This window comes from Cloeon dipterum, chromosome 4, assembly GCF_949628265.1.
Source record: "Cloeon dipterum chromosome 4, ieCloDipt1.1, whole genome shotgun sequence".
Classification (NCBI taxonomy): domain Eukaryota; kingdom Metazoa; phylum Arthropoda; class Insecta; order Ephemeroptera; family Baetidae; genus Cloeon; species Cloeon dipterum.
Genome location: NC_088789.1, coordinates 31,669,563 through 31,691,435, shown reverse-complemented (window position 1 = coordinate 31,691,435; position 21,873 = coordinate 31,669,563). Strand labels below are relative to the sequence as shown.

Genomic DNA, 21,873 nt, shown 5'->3' with positions numbered 1-21,873 from the left:
TTATTCAACAAAATTTTAAAAAAAATGTTTTATTTATTTTTATTGTGGAATTGCTAGAAAACTAATAATAAAACCACTCTAAAATTTTTAATCTGCTTTTTTTTGCTGGGCGAGAATTGCTATTATTCTTTTACGAAAATATTTTGGTTTATTTAAATTCTTCTTTCCGGTTAAAATATTTCTTGTTTCATATAAAAAAAGCCGGAAAAGGACCGGATACCTGTATCCAGTTTTGGTCTCCTGTCTTGAGATACGCTCGATCTTGTTCATTGATAGGAAGTACAAATATACTGACTGCAAAAAAAATGACAAATTTAACTGAATCTAGATATATCTGGTACCAGTTTTTTAAGTTTTTGTTGTGTCCAGGTTTTAATTGACGATATAACGATCGCATTATTAATTGTTGTGCACCGATATGTAGTGACGTGAATTTTCGGGCGCCCGCACGCGAGAGCGGAGGGAGAAAGTCAGGTATCAATAAAGGCCTCTCGCGAGCGCAACACCTGCTCGCACACACACTTTCGCTCTCCTTACGGCACGCGAGCAAGAGGGTAATTCTCTCGCTCCCCCGCTCGTCCCTCTGAGTAGCCAAGCTGTACAATCGCCGCTTTCAACGATAAACTGGCATTTTATTTCAATATAAAAGTCATGTTAAAAATATTACGGTTAATTGTCATATCTTTCTCGTATCTTTAATTAATTCAATTCTTTTCATCTATTTTTTTTAAGAAAATGTTATCATGAGCTATTTATTATTTTTTTCCTGGACATTTGATATTTTTTGCTTTTTCCGTGCACGATCTTCGACCCTGCAATGTCGCTCTGCAAGACGCTGAAGGGCAGCGACCCTGAATTTACAGGACTCTGTTTTATTAGCAGGGAAACTGGCGGATCGCTGAGGCCGCGCGGCTGCCCTGCTCGCGCATCGCACTCGCATTCGCCACCGCTGCAGTCGGCGAAGGAAATCTCTCCTCACACTCACACTTTACAGTGAATGAGCAGCGATCGCCTCTTTCCTTGAAACTTCCTTGCTGATATCAATTTTCCTGTCGCGGCATCAGTTTAATTCGTAGGTCGCTTTTTTTCTTAAGGTTTTTAATTTAAAAATTTTTTAATTCATCTACTGCTCACTCATTAATATTTTCTCTGTTTAATCTTTAATTTTCATCTCTATTGTTTATTAAAAAAGCACTTTGCACTTCTTTGTAAGGGTAGGTGGATTGTTTTTGAACGAAAAAACGGTCGGCGACGGTGAAAAAGAGACTGTGCTGTCGGAAAAATCGCGAAAATTTGCTCCGGTACCCTGAAAAAAGGTCGTCAGGGTAGAATACGTGGTAGGGCTAAAAAAGACCTTTCGTTTGAGATATCATGACTTGAAATCCATTAATCCGTTGATTTTCAACAAAAAGAAAACCATTTTGCTCTGCACTTTTCCATTTGAAAAGCGTCAATCACGCAAAAAAACGAAATTTAATTTTTCTATGAGCGCGAAAATGCCAAAAATCAGTCTCCAGACTGGCGTCTGTCCTGTAAATATAGCAATCTAGGTTTATTTGCATAAGCGTATTATTATTTGAAACGAAATATCAGAAAGCCTTTAGTTTTTATTTGAAAATCGAGCGATTTGTCGTGAAGCATGACAAAAATGCCAGCTTCGTTTCCCTCAAACACCCCGCACACACATGCACCTGCAGCTAGTTTTCAGAGCGCAGGTAAAGTTCGCCATTTTGTGCTTGTTCGTGATCCTCTCCGCTCCCCTGTTGCTGCTACAACTCATTGTCAATCAGAGCATCGAGCAGTGCACTCGTGTCTCGTCTTTTCGCTCTTCCCTTTACCACATTTTCTGCCTGCTTCAGCATCAGTTCTCCGTAAGTCTCTAACTAAATCGCATTTTAAATATTCATCTTGAGAATAGTCGGTTTGAAATCCAATCGATTAGTCAGTATTAAGTTATTTCATCCCAAACCTTCTCGTCCCACTAAATCCTCGTATCTGAATTTCTTCTAATAAAAGTAGGCCTTAATAACTGTGACACTTTAATTTGCATCAAACATAATAATTAGTCTCCGAGATCACAAGGCAGCTTTGAAATTGAATTTATTTCTAAAAACGCGTTTGTATTTCTTCCATCCTTGCATTCCCGGCTTGTTTACCCCGTTCGTTATTTTCCCCCCATTTTAATGGCTTCGCTGCTTCGTATGAGAACGTGTCAGGAATAGAGGGCGCAGTGATAAGGTCGCCTGCGTGGGTGGTCCTCTCCTCTGCTCGCTTGTTGCTACCTCAAGCAGTGAGCTGGTCTGCCCTTTGTTAAATCTCCCAAAATTTCTCGCCGTTTGAAGCATCGGTTCCTCGTAATTATTTTATCAAATCGCATTTTATGTATTTATCTTTAGGCTTTAATTGCGCTGAAAACCAATTATTAAAATAGTGCGTTATCTCAACCCTTAACGTCCCACTAAAACTGCGTGCTATTGATCCGAGTTTTGCTTCTATAAAAAGCAGACCTTGATTATCTTGACACTTTAATTGCTGCCAAAATATTAATTGTTCTGTGTAGAGCTGTGAGCGAGCCGCGCCATCCAGCCGGGTACTACTTTAAAAACTGCGACTACCATTGCAAAAATGCCGCTGTGAAGGTTTCCGTGTACCGATTGCTTTGCGAAAACTTCATTTTAAGATGTATTTTATTTTTCAAGAAATTCCATTACAATCTTTAAGTCAAAAAGTTGGCAATTTTCTTATTTCGTTATTTTTGCAACTCGAAATCTCGTGTTCTAACCACTAAAATTGCAAAAAAAACGACACATTCCTGACAAAATTGTTATTCATTCAAACCCTCAATGTGGCGAGTGCCCGCTTTTAAGCCGATTTGGCGGTATGCGAGCAACTCAGCATACAGGCTGGACAAAAAATTAAAACATGCACGGAGTGGCCAGTTTATGTTGCATCTTCGGTAACTTTTATAATATGCTCTCATTCGACTTAAGAGTTGTTTTCCCGATTTATGACAATGCTATTTTTATAAGAGTATATTACATCAAATAAAACAGTTCGTTATGAAGAAAAAATGTCTATTAATTTATTTATTCCATTCTCTTTGTTCTCAGGTGACGAAAATTCACAATGAAAAACATGCAAGGGGATGAAGTAATTCAAGAAAATTCCAGCACGAGCAGTGAGTATAGATTTTTATAGCCAATATACGAAGTCTCGAGGTTTTGGTATTTGGTCACATGGGAAGTCACAAGCCTTGGTTTGACCTGCGGGCTTAAAATAGATTAAAATAACGGAAAGGGGTTGCAGGAAGAAATTTACTTCCGGGATGTTACAGTACAGTAAAAAACTTGAAAGAAGTAAGGGAACAATAGATATTTTTTGTCAGCAGCCAAAGCCGTGATAAGATTTTGCTTAAACTGGGCATATCATAAATTACGCAGCAATGTCAAAGATAAAAATTATAAATATAATTTGGTTGTTTCAGGAAAACGAAAACTCGAGACAGAGCCGCAAACTTCGCAGGAGAACAAGAAAATGATACGTTACGAAAATTTTATGAAGTTGAAGCTGAGATACATTGAAGAGAACAAACGTGACTTACCCGCTCTCCATTTCGCGGCACAGATAAGCAATATTGACGTTTGTCTGCGCCTCGTGGAGCAGGGCGCTGAGGTTAACGAAAAATGCAGCCCTCGAGGCGCCACTCCCCTGCACTACGCCGCCATGAACGAAGACTACGGATTAAGTCTGATCAACTACTTCATTGAAAAAGGTCTCAACATAGAAGTAAAAGATGCTCATCGTGAGGAGGCTATCCATTATGCCCTCCGAGCTAAAAACTACAATCTTGTAGTGCAAATACATATGCACTTAAAGGAACGCCATTTTGGAAAAGCAGTTATTAGTGGCAATCTAGAATTTGCAATTTTAAATAAATGCTTGGATTTCGCCAAATTTGTCTACAACAATAAGAGACAAGAACTATTGAGCGAACGACCATGTTATTATCGCATCCTTAAATTAGCGTGTGAATATGGAAATCTGGAGATGTGCAAGTGGCTGCTGGAAGATGTTGGAATTGACGTCAGCCAGTTCGAGGATAAAGACTGGAAATACCAGATTCTTCAATCCGTTGCCAGGAACAACTCATGTGAAACTAGTGAGATATTTCGATACTTGTCCTCAAGGTTCGAATTCACCGCTGATCAACAAAGCCAGGCCTATTCGTTGGCTTCTATTTATGAAAGGTTTCCCTGCCTGTGGGGCGAGAGTTAGCACTGAAAGAAAAGTCAGCATCCTCGGCAGATGTCACGTAAGTCGATTACTCGGAAAAGTATCGGACTTGTCGTTCACACATTGTGTGGACGGCTGGATTTTGTCTCGGGTAACACATACACGAGAAACAGTCCAGTGTCCAGACGTTGTGTAAGATGAACTAAATATGCTGTCTCTTGGGATCTAGTTCGGTGTGTGTGTGGGGAGGGGGGTGACTTTAACCATTTATATGTCTTTAAAAGTGACTCTAGGGCGTGGACAACCTGATGGAGAGAGAGAGAGAGAGAGAGAGAGAGAGAGAGAGAGAGAGAGAGAGAGAGAGAGAGAGAGAGAGAAGCGAAAAGAGTGCGAAAAGATAACGGGAGAGTCTTTCCAGGACAATTGGCGTTTGAGGTGTAGTGAAAGTGCTGAGTGGACTTTAGACGCGGACAACGGTCACCGGACGACGCAATCCACCCCCGGTCGGCGTCTCACTCACTCTCTCTCTCTCTCTCTCTCTCTCTCTCTCTCTCTCTCTCTCTCTCTCTCTCTCTCTCTCTCTCTCTCTCTCTCTCTCTCTCTCTCTCTCTCTCTGAAAGGTTCTCCACAGCCCGTTATGTCCTCGGCGAAAATAAAGGTACGTCGCCTCTTTGTTGTATAAAATGCAGGTGTATTTGTTCAAAGACCCGCCCCCTAAAATTTAGTGAGTGTTCATTTCAACTCTAGTTTTGAAAAATGAACGGCAACCGATTTTAGTGCATTTCACACAAAACTCTTTGTGAGCACAGCGAACATAATTGTTGAAGGCTCTTATTGTTCCCTCAAATTTCTTTCCGCAAAAGGTGCACTCGAATTTGTCTAATTCCTTTGATTGTTCGTGGACATTCTTGTCGTGTTCTCTTTCTTCTAGAGAGTGGAAATACGTAGCACACTGGTAATTTCCGCATCTGATGGCTTCATCCTTGTGCGTTATCTTAACATGTATTGACAATTTGTCGGGATATTCAAATTTGTTCCCACAGTAAATGCATTCCCGTTGATGATTGGGAGTTGCGTTTTCCTCGTCTTCACTTTCGGGCAACTTGACGTTCAAACACAACGCCTTTTGCAACGACATTTCAGGCAAACCAGCTGGCAGAGGCGGCTAAACGAACGGAAGATGGTAGATGGAAGAAGCCAGTTGGTAAAAATTTCCAGGGTTTGCAGGGTTGCACTTTTTCACCAATTTATTAACGGTTTTTACGACTCAATTTTTACAAATTTCCTTCGCAAGAAATGCGAGAAATTAATTTATTCCATTTTTTTGTGTGAAAATCTACAATTCCTGTTGGAGTGCTCAAAATTTCCTCCACTGTACAGCTATTTTCTTTTAAATTACCATTCTGCTGCTTCAATTTAAAAAAAAATCCCTAACATTTTCTCAAGTCGAGGCTAAATGCTAATATTTCTAATAGTTATTAAATTGAAAAATAAGGTGCCAAAAACATTGCCTGCAAGAAACTGTTAAAAATTGAAGAAAACCGCATTTTACCACCGCACTTAATTTTTTTAAATGGTTTTTTTGCAACCCTGACTTTCGGCTAGAGGTCTTTTTTACTCAAATTTTGAGCCACGCAAGCCAGCCGGGTTCTGTTTTAAAAACTGCGACTACCATTTAAAAAATGCCACAGAAGTTTTCCATGTACCGATTACTTAGCATAAAATTTCAGGAAGATTGATTTAAAAAAAAATCCATACTATTTAAGTCGAAAAGATAGGAATTTTTCAAATTTCGTTATTTTTGCAACTCGAAATCTAGGGTGCTAACCAGGGCTGGGTATCTCCCGGGGATATTCCCAAACTTGCAGTTCAGTGTTTTTTTGCGGTATTTACTTGTTTTGTGCTCATTTTTACACCTCATGGTAATATTAATGAATACATTCAATGCCTTATTTGGAGAGGGAACGGGTTTAAATTAAAATTGTAGCGAATGGGGTTACGCATTCCGTAAACACTGGCTGCTTATTGGAGGTCAAGACGAGTCTAACAGTGGGTAGTTTTTTCAGTTCCGATCGTTAGAACCCGAGATTTGGAGGTGCAAATTATTCAACAAAATTTAAAAAACTGTTTTATTTTTTTTATATCTGCTTTTTTTGATGGGCGAGAATTTCTATTATTCTTTTACGAAAATATTTTGGTTTATTTAAATTCTTCTTTCCGGTTAAAATATTTCTTGTTCCATATAAAAAAATGGAAAAGCACCGGATAACTGTACCCAGTTTTGGTCTCCTGTCTTGAGATACGCTCGATCTTGTTGATTGATAGGAAGTACAAATATACTAACTGCAAAAAAAGACAAATTTAACTGAAACCTGGTAAGAGTTTTTTTATTTTTGTTTTTATGATGTCAGGGTTTTATTTGACGATATTACGATCGCTTTATTAATTGTTGTGCGCTGTGCACCGATATGTAGTGACGTGAATTTTCGGGTGCCCGCACGCGAGAGCGGAGGAAGAAAGTCAGGTATCAATAAAGGTGTCTCGCGAGCGCACAACCTGCTCGCACGCACACTTTCGCTCTGCTGACGGCTCGCGAGCAACAGGGTAATTCTCTCGCTCCCCCGCTCGTCCCTCTGAGTAGCCAAGCTGTACAATCGCCGCTTTCAACGATAAACTGGCATTTTATTTCAATATAAAAGTCACATTGAAAATTAGACGGTTAATTGTCATATCTTTCTCGTATCTTTAATTAATTCAATTCTGTTCATATATTTTTTTTAAGAAAAAGATTGTCATGAGCTATTTATTATTTCTTCTTCCTGAACGATTAATATTTTTTGCCTTTTCCGTGCACGATCTTCACCCCTGCAATGTCGCTCTGCAAGACGCACAAAGGGCAGCGACACTGAATTTACCAGGGTAACTGGCGGAGCGCTGGGGCCGTGCTGCTGCCCTGCTCGCGCATCGCACTCGCATTCGCCTCCGCTGCAGTCGGCGAAGGAGATCTCTTCTCGTCTCCTCACACTCACACTTTACAGTTCGCAGCGATCGCCTCTTTCCCTGAAACTTCCCTGCTGATATCAATTCGCATGTCGCGGCATCAGTTTAATTCGTAGGTCACCTTTTTCTTACGGTTTTTTATTTAAAATTTTTTTAATTCATCTGCTTCTAACTCATTAATATTTTTTCTGTTTAATCTTTAATTTTCGTCTCTATTGTTTATAAAAAAAGCACTTTGCGCTTCTTCGTTAACGGTAGGTGGTTTGTTTTTGAACGAAAAAACGGTCGGCGACGGTGAAAAAGAGACTGTGCCGTCGGAAAAATCGCGAAAATTTGCTCCGGTACCCTAATAAAAATTCCTCAGGGTAGAATACATGGTAGGGCTAACAAAGACCTTTCGTTTGAGAAGTCATGACTTGAAATCCATTAATCCGTCGTTTTTTAACACAAAGAAAACCATTTTTTGTTATGCACTTTTCCATTTGCGAAGCGACAATCACGCAAAAAATTGAAATTTAATTATTCTATCAGCTCGAAAATGCCAAAAATCGGTCTCCAGACTGGCGTCTGTCCTGTAAATATAACAATCTATTTATTTGCATAAGCGTATTTTTATTTGAAACTAAATATCAGAAAGCCTTTAGTTTTTATTTGAAAATCGAGCGATTTGTCGTGAAGCATGACAAAAATGCCAGCTTCGTTTCCTTTAAAAACCCCGCACACACATGCACCTGCAGCCAGCTTTCAAAGCGCAGGTAAAGTTTAAGGAGAGTAGAGACTAGGAGGCGACATTCGGTATCAGCTCTGATACTGTATATCGCCTCCTCGTCTCTACTCTCCTTAGTGAGGTTCGCCTTTGTGTGCGTGTGTGCGTGATCCTCTCCCCTCTCCTGTTGCGGCTACAACAAGCCACTGTCAATCAGAGCATCGAGCAGTGCACTCGTCGGGTTTTCGCTCTTCCCTCTTCCACATTTTCTGCCTGCTTCAGCAGTGCAGCATCAGTTCTCCGTAAGTCTCTAACTAAATCGCATTTTAAATATTCATCTTGAGAATAATCGGTCCGAAATTCAATCGATTAGTCAGTAAGTTATTGTGGGATACTGGGTTCGAGCTAAAAGGAAATAAAAATGCATCTGGTTCCTTTGTAGACGTAGATTTAATCCATAATTAAGACTGTAAATATTACACAATAAATATTCACAATAAAATCTCAAAGGAAAGTCAGTATAATTATAAACAATTAATATACGCATCAAAATGCGAGTCGAGAATAACAATAATTATTATCACAGTTAAATACAATGCTTACCCCGGTATTATCTTCGGGTCTATAAGTTATTACAAGCGTCAAATATGCGCACGACATTATACTCCCGGCCGGAGAGGTAAATGCGACATGACCGTATGCGTGCGTAGGTGAGCGGTCAGTGAAGGTAAATTATACAGGGTAAATGAGAAAAGCTTATAATAAGGAATAGCGACATCTATAGGTTACAAACTAAGTTAACGCCAATAAGCGGGAACCGCTACATTATTTTATCCCAAACCTTCTCGTCCCACTAAATCCACGTATCCGAATTTCTTCTATTAAAAGCAGGCCTTAATTACTGTGACACTTTAATTGCGTCAAACATAATAATTAGTCTGCGAGATCACAAGGCAGCATTGAAATTGTAATTATTTCTAAAAACGCATTTTTATTTTCTTGCATCCTTGCATGCCCGGCTTGTTTACATTGTTCGTTATTTTCTCCCCCATATTTCAAGGCTTCGCTGCTGCGTATGCGAGCGTCTCAGGCAGAGGGCGCAGTGAAAAGGTCGCCTGCTTGTGGTCGTCTCCTCTGCTCACTTGTTGCTACCTCAAGCAGTAAGCTAGTCAGCCCTTTGTTAAATCTCCCAATATTTGCCGCCGTCTGCAGCATCGGTTCCTCGTAATTATTTTAACAAATCGCATTTTATGTATTTATTTTTAGGCTATAAGTGCGCTGAAAACCAATGATTAAAATAGTGCGTTATCTCAACCCTTAAACTTCCCACTAAAACTGTAATACGTGCTATTGATTCGAGAATTGCTTCTATAAAAAGCAGACCTTGAATATCTTGACACTTTAATTGCCGCTAAAATATTAATTGTTCTGTGAAGAGGTCTGAGCGAGCCGCGCCGCCTTTTTTGGCGAGCCGCGCCAGCCAGCCAGGTACTACTTTAAAAACTGCGACTACCATTGCAAAAATGCCGGTGTGAGGGTTTCCGTGTACCGATTGCTTTGCGAAAATTTCATTTTAAGATGTATTTTTTCCAAGAAATTGCAATACAATTATTATTTTTGCTTTACTAGAAAAGGTGATTTATCCAAATGAAAGCTGCACGCGTATTGATTGGATTATTAGTTATTTCAATTAACCACAACTACAGTTCAGTTTTCACGCGCTCGTTGAGTGGTATCAAATTTCTTCTAGGCTGTTGTGGCTCTCTGCAACTCAGCTCCCTGATTTACCATTGAAGCTACAATAATTATTATTATTTCTCTAGTCGGAGTGGGCTGAGTCATCAGTTGGTGGAGTTCTCTTCTTTTCTTCGTGGCCGACCGCATGTCACCTGTACGCTACGCGCAGAGTCTTCTTCAGACGAAGAAGAGGCCGCTGCGCTCTGCTCGTGGGACAGAGTAAAGTACGTGGGTTTTAATATATAAAGTTCCGTTAAAAATAAATTTCCATAAATTAAAAATTAAAACTTATTCTGCTTTCAAGAGAGGTTACCGCAATATAATTAACAGTGTATCGTCAAAGTTTTCGTACAAATTTTTTTTTTTTTTGCTCTTTTTATCCCTGTCCGAGGACCGGAGGACCGGGAAGAGCGCGCACTGCACTAGCACGAATGCTGAAACCCGGGTCCCAATAACACCGCGAACGGATAACATGGGCGCACCGGGCCGCACAGGGACCCAGCCCACTGAACGGCCACTTGCCTCCGCACCGAGGACTGCATTGAAACGCTAGACATTTGTCCCGTGAAGCCAAATCACGCATGCTGGAAAGGTGCAAACCAGCCCATTGAGCAATTTGAGCATTTCGAGTCACTAAACTAACAACAGTATTATTAGCATTAATATTATCGATCAATGCAATTCTTTTAATTACCTTTGTAGAAATTTCCTTTTGATTTTGGGTTGTTCTTAATAATTATTATTATTTTCCCTCTTTTGTAGCGAGATTCCTTTTTTCATATTGACGCGGTTATTGCGTTGATGTTGTCAGGTTGGCAATTCAATCAGCTGCAGAGCCCATCACGAATGCTGAAAAAAATATTTGCATTCCGTTAGAAATAAATTTCCATAAATTAAAAATTAAAACTTACTCTGCTTTCAAGAGAGGTTAACGCAATATAATAAACAATTTATCGTACAAAAATTAAACGTTCATTAATTTATTTTCTTTCGAAATTCTTCACAAGGGAAAAAAGCTCTCTTTGGGCGGGGGGGGGGGGGGAGATTTTAACAGTGCAATTAAAAACACGAGCATTTTTTTACCTTATCGTCAGAGTAGGGTTCCAGTCCAGGGTCGGCCGGTCAGGGTGATGGCTCGGATGTTTGGGTACGATGAGCAGCAAAACGAAACCTTCTTTCTTCTTCTCCTTTCTGTTAAGGGCAAAGCATAAAATAATTTTTAAGTACGATTGGTGAAAAGTTCTTACCTTTGAAGACAAGCCTGGCGTTAATTGCTCTTCCGCGGAACCCTTTTTGCGCGCTAAAACTGGCCCGGCAAAACGCTGGAGGCTGTCGGCCGGCTTACTCTCCTTAACTTGAATGGTGTTGTTGCATCCGGCCGGCCGGTACATTCCTGACCAAAGTTTTATCCCTTCAATAACAGCCCTCAATGCGGCAAGTGGCTGCTTTTAGGCCGATTTGCTGCAATCACAATGCGCCAGGTGCAGAGCCTTTTGTTGTCACCCGCTGCGATGCAGGCGAGCGGCCAAGAGCCGCACGAAGCGACAAGCGACAAGTGCATCTCCCTTCTTCGAGCCAGCACTGCTTGCTATTCGAGTTAAATTTTATCTCAAAATCAACTATTTGCAGAGTGGTTAATTAAAATTTAATTTAAATATGACTAGTAGAAAACTGTTTCGATAAAATGCCAAAATATTAAAAAAAAAAAATAATAAGAGCATGCAATTTGTCACGAGGGCAGCGGCTGACCTTGGCCTCGGAGGTGGATAAAATTATTATTAGTCGTTTCCAAATTCGAATTGAAACTCAAGTTGACTAAAATGGTGTTAATCCAATAGCTCATTGCCCGACAGCTTTTCATGTTCGTCCCGATTTTTTTTGTATTTTTAAAAATTAATTTTTAGTTGAGTAGCATAAGGAATGGGAAAACAACCCTTCAATTTGGTCCCAGGTATTTATAAAAAACGTCATTTCTAAAATTATTTTAAGAAAAAGTCAATGCAAATGGTGGTTTACTTAAATTGTTACGATTTTTCTATTGATTAAAATCAATTTTTTCTTCAAATATTTTAAATTTTAATGAATTATTTAAAATTTGAATCCGATTTTGATACGTACCAAGCGTAATAAATATTATTTTAATTTGGATAAATGACACACTTATTTTTTAGGGTTCAAATCTTAATTGCGTGCTTCTTTTTCAAAATTATAAGTAAATTTTTAGTGCGCGGCGCGCGTATTTGCCGCGCCTGGCAGTTCGTTTGTCGAGAATAAGAGGCTGCCGCGCGCGGTGCAGCCGTTGCATTGTTCAACGCGGCGGAAATTTGTGAAAACAAACCGATTATACACTGCCTTTAGTATTTCCGGCATTTCAAATAACAATCAAAATTGTAATATTGAATTTTCCTTTTCGACACATTGATTACACCGATCTGAATTAGAGCCGCGCGCGGTGTATCAGACTCGCAGCCAGTTTGTAATATTTTTATGAACTCATTTTAGCGTAAACATGGTTTGACCAATTTTGGCCAACTTGTTCATGCCAGTTTAGTGAAAACTCGGGAATTGGAGCTGCATCTGGTGTTTAGTGCCGTTTCTGCCCCAACTTTGGCACGTTTTAAATCATTTTGCCACAGTTACGCCCATGTTTAGACTATTTTTAGTTGCTGATATTTGGAAGTACAAATAACCCAAAAAATCCAAAAACAAGTTTTTTTTGTTATTTTTTGCTGTGGAATATTTCGATAAAATGCAATTAAAATATAAACCAATATAAATAAAAACACTTCAAAAATATATTCAGTAAAATTTCCTCAATTCTTGAATTGGCTCCGAGAGAAATTAAGAAATGCACTTGTGACTGCTCGACCGCTGCAAGGCAATTGCGTATGTTACCTGCTGCAGCGACGAGGGCGGAGCAAAGGTGCAGGTTGCATACTCTACACGGTCCCAATACTACCAAGCGCGGCATCATTAGATCAAATCAAACAGTTTTTTGTTCGATATGAAGGAAAAAATGTCAATTAATTTATTTATTCCATTCTCTTTGTTCCCAGGTGACGAAAAATCAAAATGAAAAACATGCAAGGGGATGAAGTAATTCAAGAAAATTCCAGAACGAGCAGTGAGTATAGATTTTTATAGCCAATAAACGAAGTCTCGAGGTTTTGGTATTTGGCCACATGGGCAGTCACAAGCCATGGTTGACCTGCGGGCTTAAAATTGATTAAAAAACGGAATGGTGTGGCAGGAAGAAATTTACTTCCGGGATGTTACAGACAGTACAGTAAAAAATTGTAAGAAATAAGGGAACAATAGATATTTTTTGTCAGCAGCCAATGCTGTTACAAGATTTTGCTTAAACTGGGCATATCCAAAATTACGCAGCAATATCACAGACATAGATTTTAAATAAAATTTGGTTGTTTCAGGAACACGAACACTTGAGACAGAGCAACAAACTTCGCAGAAGATCAAGGCAATGAAATTAAATATGCGAAAACGTTTCGAAAGTTTTATGAACCTGAAACTGAGATTTGTTGAAGAGAACAAAGGTGACTTACCCGCTCTCCATCTCGCGGCACGGATAAGCGATGTTGACGTTTGTCGGCGCCTCGTGGAGCAGGGCGCTGACGTCAACGAAAAATGCGGCGCTCGAGGCGCCACTCCCCTGCACTACGCCGCCATGAACGAAACCAACGGATTAGATCTGATCAACTACTTCATTGAAAAAGGTCTCGACATAGAAGTAAAAGATGCTCATCTTGAGATGGCTATCCATTATGCCCTCCGAGCTAAAAACTACAATCTTGTAGTGCAATTACATATGCACTTACAGGAACGCCGTTTAAGAAAAGCAGTTATTAGGGGTGTTCTAGAATATGCCATTTTAAATAAATGCTTGGATTTCGCCAAATTCGTCTACAATAATAAGAGACAAGAACTATTGAGCGAACGACCATGTTATTTTAGCATCCTTAAATTAGTGTGCGTATATGGAGATCTGGAGATGTGCAAGTGGCTGCTGGAAGAAGTCAAAATTGACGTCAGCCAGTTCAAGGATAAAGACTGGAAATACCAGATTCTTCAAACCGTTCCAGCGAACCTTTCACTTGAAACTAGTAAGATTATTCGATACTTGTCCTCAAGGTTCGAATTCACCGCTGATGAACAAAGCGAGGCCAATAGGGAGGCTTTTTATTATAAAGTAGAAAATGAACCATATCAAATCTGTGCCAAAGAAGCAGAAGAGTTGTTCAAGGGATTTGCCAACACAAAGATCAAATTTGAAGGCGTTAATTGGCTGCAGTATTGTGTGTCATGGGGCAATCTAGTTGCTGCGAAATTCGTGCATGGAAAATACGGAGAACTTACCAATGAGATCGATGAAGACGGAGCGACGATTCTTCACCTCGCAGCGAAGCATGGAAACGTCGAAATGTGTCAGTGGCTGATTGACCAGGGCCAAGACATCAAGGCCTTGAACCAAAAAACCGGTGCCAACTTCCTCCATTATGCTGCTCAGAACCTCATCAAAGGAGAAGACATCATCAAAAAATTTGGAGAGAACCTACGTGGATACGTGAACCAAACAGACGTAAATGACTTCACTCCACTTCATTTTGCCATGCTCGACGAAAAAGTATTATTCAACAAAAGTGTTGCAGAGGCTTTGCTTGAACTCGGAGCCGATTTGAACGCGAAAAACGATGGTTACAATTTCCTTCACTTGTGCATTGTTACGGGTGATTTGGAACGTGTCAAATTCGTGCACTCCAAAGACAAAAATCTGATCAAAGAAAGGACAGGGGATGGAAAAACCACACTTCACATTGCTGCTGACTACTACCATTATGGAGATATATGCGCATGGCTTGTGGAAGAGGGCTTGGATCCCGAAGAAATCACCGTCGGAGGAAAATCAGTGCTTGAATCAATTTCCAATGAGAACGCCAAGTCGTTCTTCAATGCATTCAAGAAAAATAATTATTTGTAGAATAAATTCATCGAATGAAATGCGGCATTTTTCATAACGATATTGTCTGTTGAACTGTACTTTAATAAAACATGTAAATATTATTTAACAATTTTTATTTTTGAAATTAACACTAATTGAACTGTGAATTTTCTACTTCGCTCAGAATCAAAAATTAAATATATGGCTAGGAGGGAAATTTCCAAAGTATTTTCCCTTCCTTCCTGCTGCTGTGTAGCTTTCTATGAAGATAATCGACTGTTTTGATAAAAACTTTATTTAACGTAATAAAATGTCAGGTCAGCAATGGGCCTCTATGTACAATTAACTGGGGAATTCTTCAAAACATATGGGCAATAATTTTTAATTAAAACTATCATAATTACAAGATGGATGGTTTTTATTGAGGTTTGTGCATGCCACATAGAAAAAAAATTTAATTTACTCTACTATTGTCATTCTGTATTTAGATTTCTCATGAGGCGATTCAAGTGATTGAGATGTGCGTTTCTCTGCTGTCAGAGGCGGGCGAGGCGACTAAACGAATGGAAGATGGAAGGGGCCAGTTGGTAAAAATTATCGCAGCGCCTTTATTGGAAAGGCGTGAACCTGTTTTATACTCATGCTGCCGGCTGCAATGCATGCAGTTTCAACTATAAGCTGGATTCGGGCATTAACGTCTCTTTAAAAACTGATTTATTTCATTCGTCATCGGGCTGCGGGCTGCTCGGCGCGCACATCACGCGTGCGATGATTCCCGCTGGCGAGTGCACACACACACACACACACACACACACACACACGTCGTGCGGGCGAGCGAGAGCGGCGCAGCGCCCCTCAATAATTTTATTTACAGCGCGCAATTTTTGCGAGGTTATTCGCCGCGCGTAATTCTAGATTTACGAATTACCTACCTGACCATCGTTACGCCAGTGGTGACTTTCGGCAGGGTTGCACTTTTCCGCCAATTTTTTAACGGTTTTTACGACTAAATTGACACAAATTTCCTTCGCAAGAAATGCAAGAAATTAATTTATTCCATTTTTTGTCAGTGAAAATCTACAATTCCGGTTGGAGTGCTCAAAATTTCCTCCACTGTGCAGCTATTTTCTTTTAAATTACCATTCTGCTGCTTCAATTTCTCAAAAAAAAAAATCCCTAGCATATTTCAAGTCGAGGCTATAAATGCTAATATTCCTAATAATTATTAAATTGAAAAATAAGGTGAAAACATTGCCTGCAAGAAACTGGTAAAAATTGAAGAAACCCGCATTTTACCACCGCACTGCATTTAAAAAAATAAAATCGGGTTTTTGGCAACGCCGACTTTCAGCTAGAAGTTTTTTACTAAAATTTTGAGCCAGCCGCAGCCGCCAGTTTTGGCGAGCCGCGCCAGCCAGCCGGGTACTGTTTTAAAAACTGCGACTACCATTGCAAAAATGCCACTGTGAAGGTTTCCGTGTACCGATTGCTTTGCGAAAATTTCAGGAAGATCGATTTTTAAAACAAATCCCAACTATTTAAGTCGGAAAAATAGGAATTTTTAGAATTTCGGAATTTCGCTATTTTTGCAACCGGGGAGGTTCCCAAACTTGCAGTATTTTTTGCGGTATTTACCAGTTTTGTGCTGTTTTTGACACCTTATGTTAATATTATTGAAAAATTCAATGCCTTCTATGGAGAGGGAACGGGTTCTAATTAAACTTGCAGCAATGGGGTTGAAAGAGGATAGGGGTAAGCATTCCCTAAACACTTTGGCTGCTTATTGGAGGTCAAGACGAGTCAAACAGTGGGTAGTTTTTCAATTGCCATTGTGAGAACCCGAGATTTGGAAGTGCAAATTATTCAACAAAATTAAAAAAAAGATATTTTATTTATTTTTATTGTGGAATTGGTAGAAAACTTAAAATAAAACCACTCTAAGATTTTCAATCTGCTTTTTTCCTGGTTCCATGTAAAAAAAAAACGGAAATGGACCGGATTCCTGTACCTAGTTTTGGTCTCCTGTCTTGAGATACGCTCGATCTTGTTGATTGATAGGAAGTACAAGTATACTAACTGCAAAAAAATGACAATTTTAACTAATATCTGGTAACAGTTTATTAATTTATTTCAGTTTTTACGATGTCAGGGTTTTATTTGACGATATTATATTCGCTTTATTAATTGTTGTGCGTTGTGCACCGATATGTAGTGACGTGAATTTTCGGGCGCCCACAGGAGAAAGCGGAGGGAGAAAGTCAGGTATCAATAAAGGCGTCTCGCGAGCGCACAACCTGCTCGCACAAACACTTTCGCTCTCCTGGAGGCATGCGAGCAAGAGGGTAATTCTCTCGCTCCCCCGCTCGTCCCTCTGAGTAGCCAAGCTGTACAATCGCCGCTTTCAACGATAAACTGGCATTTTATTTCAATATAAAAGTCATATTAAAAATTAGACGGTTAATTGTCATATCTTTCTCGTATTTTTAATTAATTGATTTTGCATTTCAATTCATTTCATCGACTTTTTTTAAGAAAAAGGTTATCATGAGCTATTTATTATTTCTTATTCCTTAACAATTAATATTTTTTGGCTTTTCCGTGCACGATCTTCACCCCTGCATTGTTGCTATGCAAGATGCAGAAAGGGCAGCGACCCTGGATTGACAGGACTCTGTTATTAGTAGGGAAACTGGCGGAGCGCTGGGGCTGTGCAGCTGCCCTGCTCGCGCATCGCACTCGCATTCGCCTCCGCTGCAGTCGGCGAAGGAGATCTCTCCTCACACTTTACAGTTCGCAGCGAACGCTTCTAATTTCCTTGAAACTTCGCTGCAATTCGCCTGTCGCGGCATCAGTTTAATTCGTAAGTCGCTTTTTTTCTTACGGTTTTTTATTTAATTTTTTTTTAATTCATCTACTGCTCACTCATTAATATTTTTTCTGTTTAATATTTAATTTTCATCTCTATTGTTTATTAAAAAAGCACTTTGCGCTTGTTCGTTAAGGGTAGGTTGAACGAAAAAACGGTCGGCGGCGGTGTAAAAGAGACTGTGCTGTCGGAAAAATTGCGAAAAGTTGTTGAAAAAAGGTCTTCAGGGTAGAATACGTGGTAGGTCTAACAAAGACCTTTCGTTTGAGATATCATGACTTGAAATCCATTAATCCGTCGTTTTTCAAAAAAAAAAAAAAAAAAAAAAAATTGCTCTGCACTTTTCCATTTGAAAAGCGTCAATCACGCACAAAATCTGAAATTTAATTTTTCTATGAGCGCTAAAAGCCAAAAATCAGTCTCGAGACTGGCGTTTAGCCTGTTTGTGCGATGAAACATTAAAGAGCGCAACGTGGGACTATTTGCATAAGCGTGTTATTATTTGAAACAAAATATCAGAAAGCTTCTAGATTTTATTTGAAAATAGAGGGAATCGTCGTGAATCATTACCAAAAAGGCGGCTTCTTTTCCCCAAACACCCAAACCCCGCACACACCTGCAGCTGCTACGTGCAGGAGGAGCCAGCTTCCAAAGCGCAGATGATAAAAGTTCGCCATCCTGTGCTTGTGCGTGATCTTCTCCGCTCTCCTGTTGCAGCTTCAGCTCATTGTCAATAAGTGCATCGAGCAGTGCACACGTCGTCGGCTTTTCGCTCTTCCCTAACCCATATTTTCTGCCTGCTGCAGCTTCAGTTCTCCGTAAGTCTCTAACTAAATCGCATTTTAAATATTCATCTTGAGAATAATCGGTTTGAAATCCAATCGATTAGTCAGTAAGTTATTTTATCCAGAACCTTCTCGTCCCACTAAATCAACGTATCCGAATTTCTTCTATTAAAAGTAGGCCTTAAATACTTTGACAGTTTCATTTGCGTCAAACATATTATTAGTCTCCAAGATCACAAAGCGGCATTGAAATTGTAATTATTTCTAAAACGCATTTGTATTTCTTCCATCCTTGCATGCTCGGCTTGTTTACCTTGTCGTTATTTTCTCCCCCATTTTAAGGGCTTCGCTGCTGCGGATGCGAGCGTCTCATGCGCGCTTCAAAAAACTGATTTATTTCATTCGTCATCGGGCTGCGGGCTGCTCGGCGCGCACATCACGCGTGATGATCCCCGCTGGCGAGTGCACACACACACACACACACACACACACACACAAACACACACACACACAAACACACACACACACACACGTCGTGCGGGCGAGCGAGAGCTGCGCAGCGCCCCTCAATAATTTTATTTACAGCGCGCAATTTTTGCGAGGTTATTCGCCGCGCGTAATTCTAGAATTACGAGTTACCTACCTGACCATCGTTACGCCAGTGCTGACTTTCGGCAGGGTTGCACTTTTTCACCAATTTTTTAACGGTTTTTAAGACTCAATTTTTACAAATTTCCTTCGCAAGAAATGCAAGAAATTAATTTATTCCATTTTTTTCAGTGAAAATCTAAAATTTTGGTTGGAGTGCTTCAAATTTCCTCAACTGTGCAGCTATTTTCTTTTAAATTACCATTCTTCTGCTTCAATTAAAAAAAAATCCCTAACATTTTCTCAAGTCGAGGCTAAATGCTAATATTCCTAATAATTATTAAATTGAAAAATAAGGTGCCAACAACATTGGCTGCAAGAAACTGGTAAAAATTGAAGAAAACTGCATTTTACCACCGCACCGAATTTTTTTAAATGGTTTTTTTGCAACCCTGACATTCGGCTTTTTTACTCAAATTTTGAGCCAGTTTTGGCGAGCCGCGCCAGCCAGCCGGGTAATGTTTTAAAAACTGCGACTTCCATTTCAAAAATGCCACACAAGATTTTGCATAACAATTTCAGGAAGAACAATTTTTTCTTATTCAACAAAAATTAAAAAAAAATGTTTTATTTATTTTTATTGTGGAATTCCTAGAAAACTTAAAAAAAACCACTCTAAGATTTTCAATCTGCTTTTTTCCTGGTTCCATGTAAAAAAACGGAAATGGACCGGATTCCTGTATCCAGATTTGGTCTCCTGTCTTGAGATACGCTCGATCTTGTTGATTGATAGGAAGTACAAATATACTGACTGCAAAAAATGACAAATTTAACTGAATCTAGATATATCTGGTAACAGTTTTTGTCAGTTTGTATGATGTCAGGGTTTTATTTGACGATATTGCGATCGCATTAATAATTGTTGTGCACCGATATGTAGTGACGTGAATTTTCGGGCGCCCACACGCGAGAGCGGAGGAAGAAAGTCAGGTATCAATAAAGGCGTCTCGCGAGCGCACAACCTGCTCGCACGCACACTTTCGCTCTCCTGACGGCACGCGAGCAAGAGGGTAATTCTCTCGCTCCCCCGCTCGTCCCTCTGAGTAGCCAAGCTGTACAATCGCCGCTTTCAACGATAAACTGGCATTTTATTTCAATGTAAAAGTCATATTCAAAATTAGACGGTTAATTGTCATCTTTTTCTCGTATTTTTAATTAATTGATTTTGCATTTCAATTCATTTCATCGACTCTTTTTTAAGAAAAAGATTATCATGAGCTATTTATCATTTTTTTCCTGAGTAATTTATATTTGCCTTTTCCGTGCACGATCTTGGCCCGTTCAATGTTAGTTGGTCTGCAAGACGCACAAAGGGCAGCGACCCTCAATTTAAAGGAAACTGTTATCAGCAGGGAAACTGGTGGATCGCTGGGGCCGTGCAGCTGCCCTACTCGCGCATCGCACTCGCATTCGCCTCCGCTGCAGTCGGCGAAGGAGATCTCTCCTCACACTTTACAGTTAGCAGCGATCGCTTCTTTCCTTGAAACTTCGCTGCTGATAACAATTCTCCTGTCGCGGCATCAGTTTAATTCGTAGGTCACTTTTTTTCTTAAGGTTTTTGATTTTAATTTTTTTTTATTTCATCTGCTTGTCACTTACAAATATTGCTTATGTTTAATCTCTAATTTTCGTCTCTTAGTTTATAAAAAATGCACTTTGCGCTTGTTCGTGGGTGTAGGTGGATTGTTTTTTAACGAAAAAATGGCCGGTGACGGTGTAAAAAAAGACTGTGCCGTCGGAAAAATTGCGAAAAGTTGCTCCGGTACCTTGAAAAAAGGTCTTCAGGGTAGAATACGTGGTAGGGCAAACAAAGACCTTTCGTTTGAGATATCATGGCTTGAAATCCATTAAACCGTCGATTTTCAACAAAAAGAAAACCATTTTTTGCTCTGCACTTTTCCAGGCGGGTAGCGACAATAACGCAGAAAATCGAAAATTAATTTTTCTATGAGCGCTAAAAGCCAAAAATCAGTCTCCAGACTGGCGTTTAGCCTGTTTGTGCGATGAAACAGTAAAGAGCGCACCATGGGACTATTTGCATAAGCGTGTTATTATTTGAAACAAAATATCAGAAAGCTTCTAGATTTTATTTGAAAATAGAGGGAATCGTCGTGAATCATTACCAAAAAGGCGGCTTCTTTTTCACAAACACCCACCCCCCGCACATACCTGCAGCTGCTACGTGCAGGAGCAGCCAGATATCAAAGCGCAGAAAAAGGTCGCTTTTGTGTTTGGTGCGTGACCCCTTTCGCTCTGCTCCTGTTGCAGCTGCAGCTCATTTTCAATCAGAGCATCGAGCAGTGCACACGTCTCGGCTTTTCGCTCTTCCCTCAACCGCATTTTCTGCCTGCTGCAGCTACAGTTCTCCGTAAGTCTCTAACTAAATCGCATTTTAATTGTTCATCTTGAGAAAAATCGATCTGAAATCCAATCGATTAGTCAGTAAGTTATTTTATCCGAAACCTTCTCGTCCCACTAAATCCTCGTATCCGAATTTCTTCTATTAAAAGTAGGCCTTAATTACTGTGACAGTTTAATTTGCTTCAAACATAATAATTAGTCTCCGAGATCACAAGGCAGCATTGAACTTGTAATTTATTTCTAAAAACGCATTTGTATTTCTTCCATCCTTGCATTCTCGGTTTGTTTACCTTGTCGTTATTTTCTCCCCCAAATGTTATTGGCTTCGCTGCAGCGTATGCGAGCGGCTGAGGCGCGGACTAGATCCCTTCACGGGTGTAAATGTGTGGGTTTAAACCCGGGGTTAACCGCACCGCGGAGTTTCTTGTTTTTTTTTTTGTCATTTCTGGTGGGTGTGGAGCGGTTGCGGGTAGAATGTATGCGGCTGCGGTTTTATGCACTAAAAAACCGCGAAAGATTTTGTCAAGCCGCCAACAGATGGCATTTTATTTTACCATATACTTTCGATTTAAAGGAACTT

At 39.9% G+C, this 21,873-nt stretch overlaps 1 protein-coding gene across 1 annotated transcript in view; it reads left to right on the top strand.

Moving 5' to 3' along the window:
• The window catches only part of LOC135943808 (uncharacterized), a 45,057-nt gene extending 30,385 nt beyond the window's left edge, over positions 1 to 14,672 (top strand). The window contains exons 8-11 of the mRNA XM_065490474.1: positions 3,485 to 3,802; positions 4,025 to 4,159; positions 13,108 to 13,492; positions 13,649 to 14,672. Of these exons, the coding sequence (XP_065346546.1) occupies positions 3,485 to 3,802; positions 4,025 to 4,159; positions 13,108 to 13,492; positions 13,649 to 14,672 (1,862 nt within the window). The remainder of the gene's footprint in view (positions 1 to 3,484; positions 3,803 to 4,024; positions 4,160 to 13,107; positions 13,493 to 13,648) is intronic.
• The last annotated feature ends 7,201 nt before the right edge of the window (positions 14,673 to 21,873 follow it).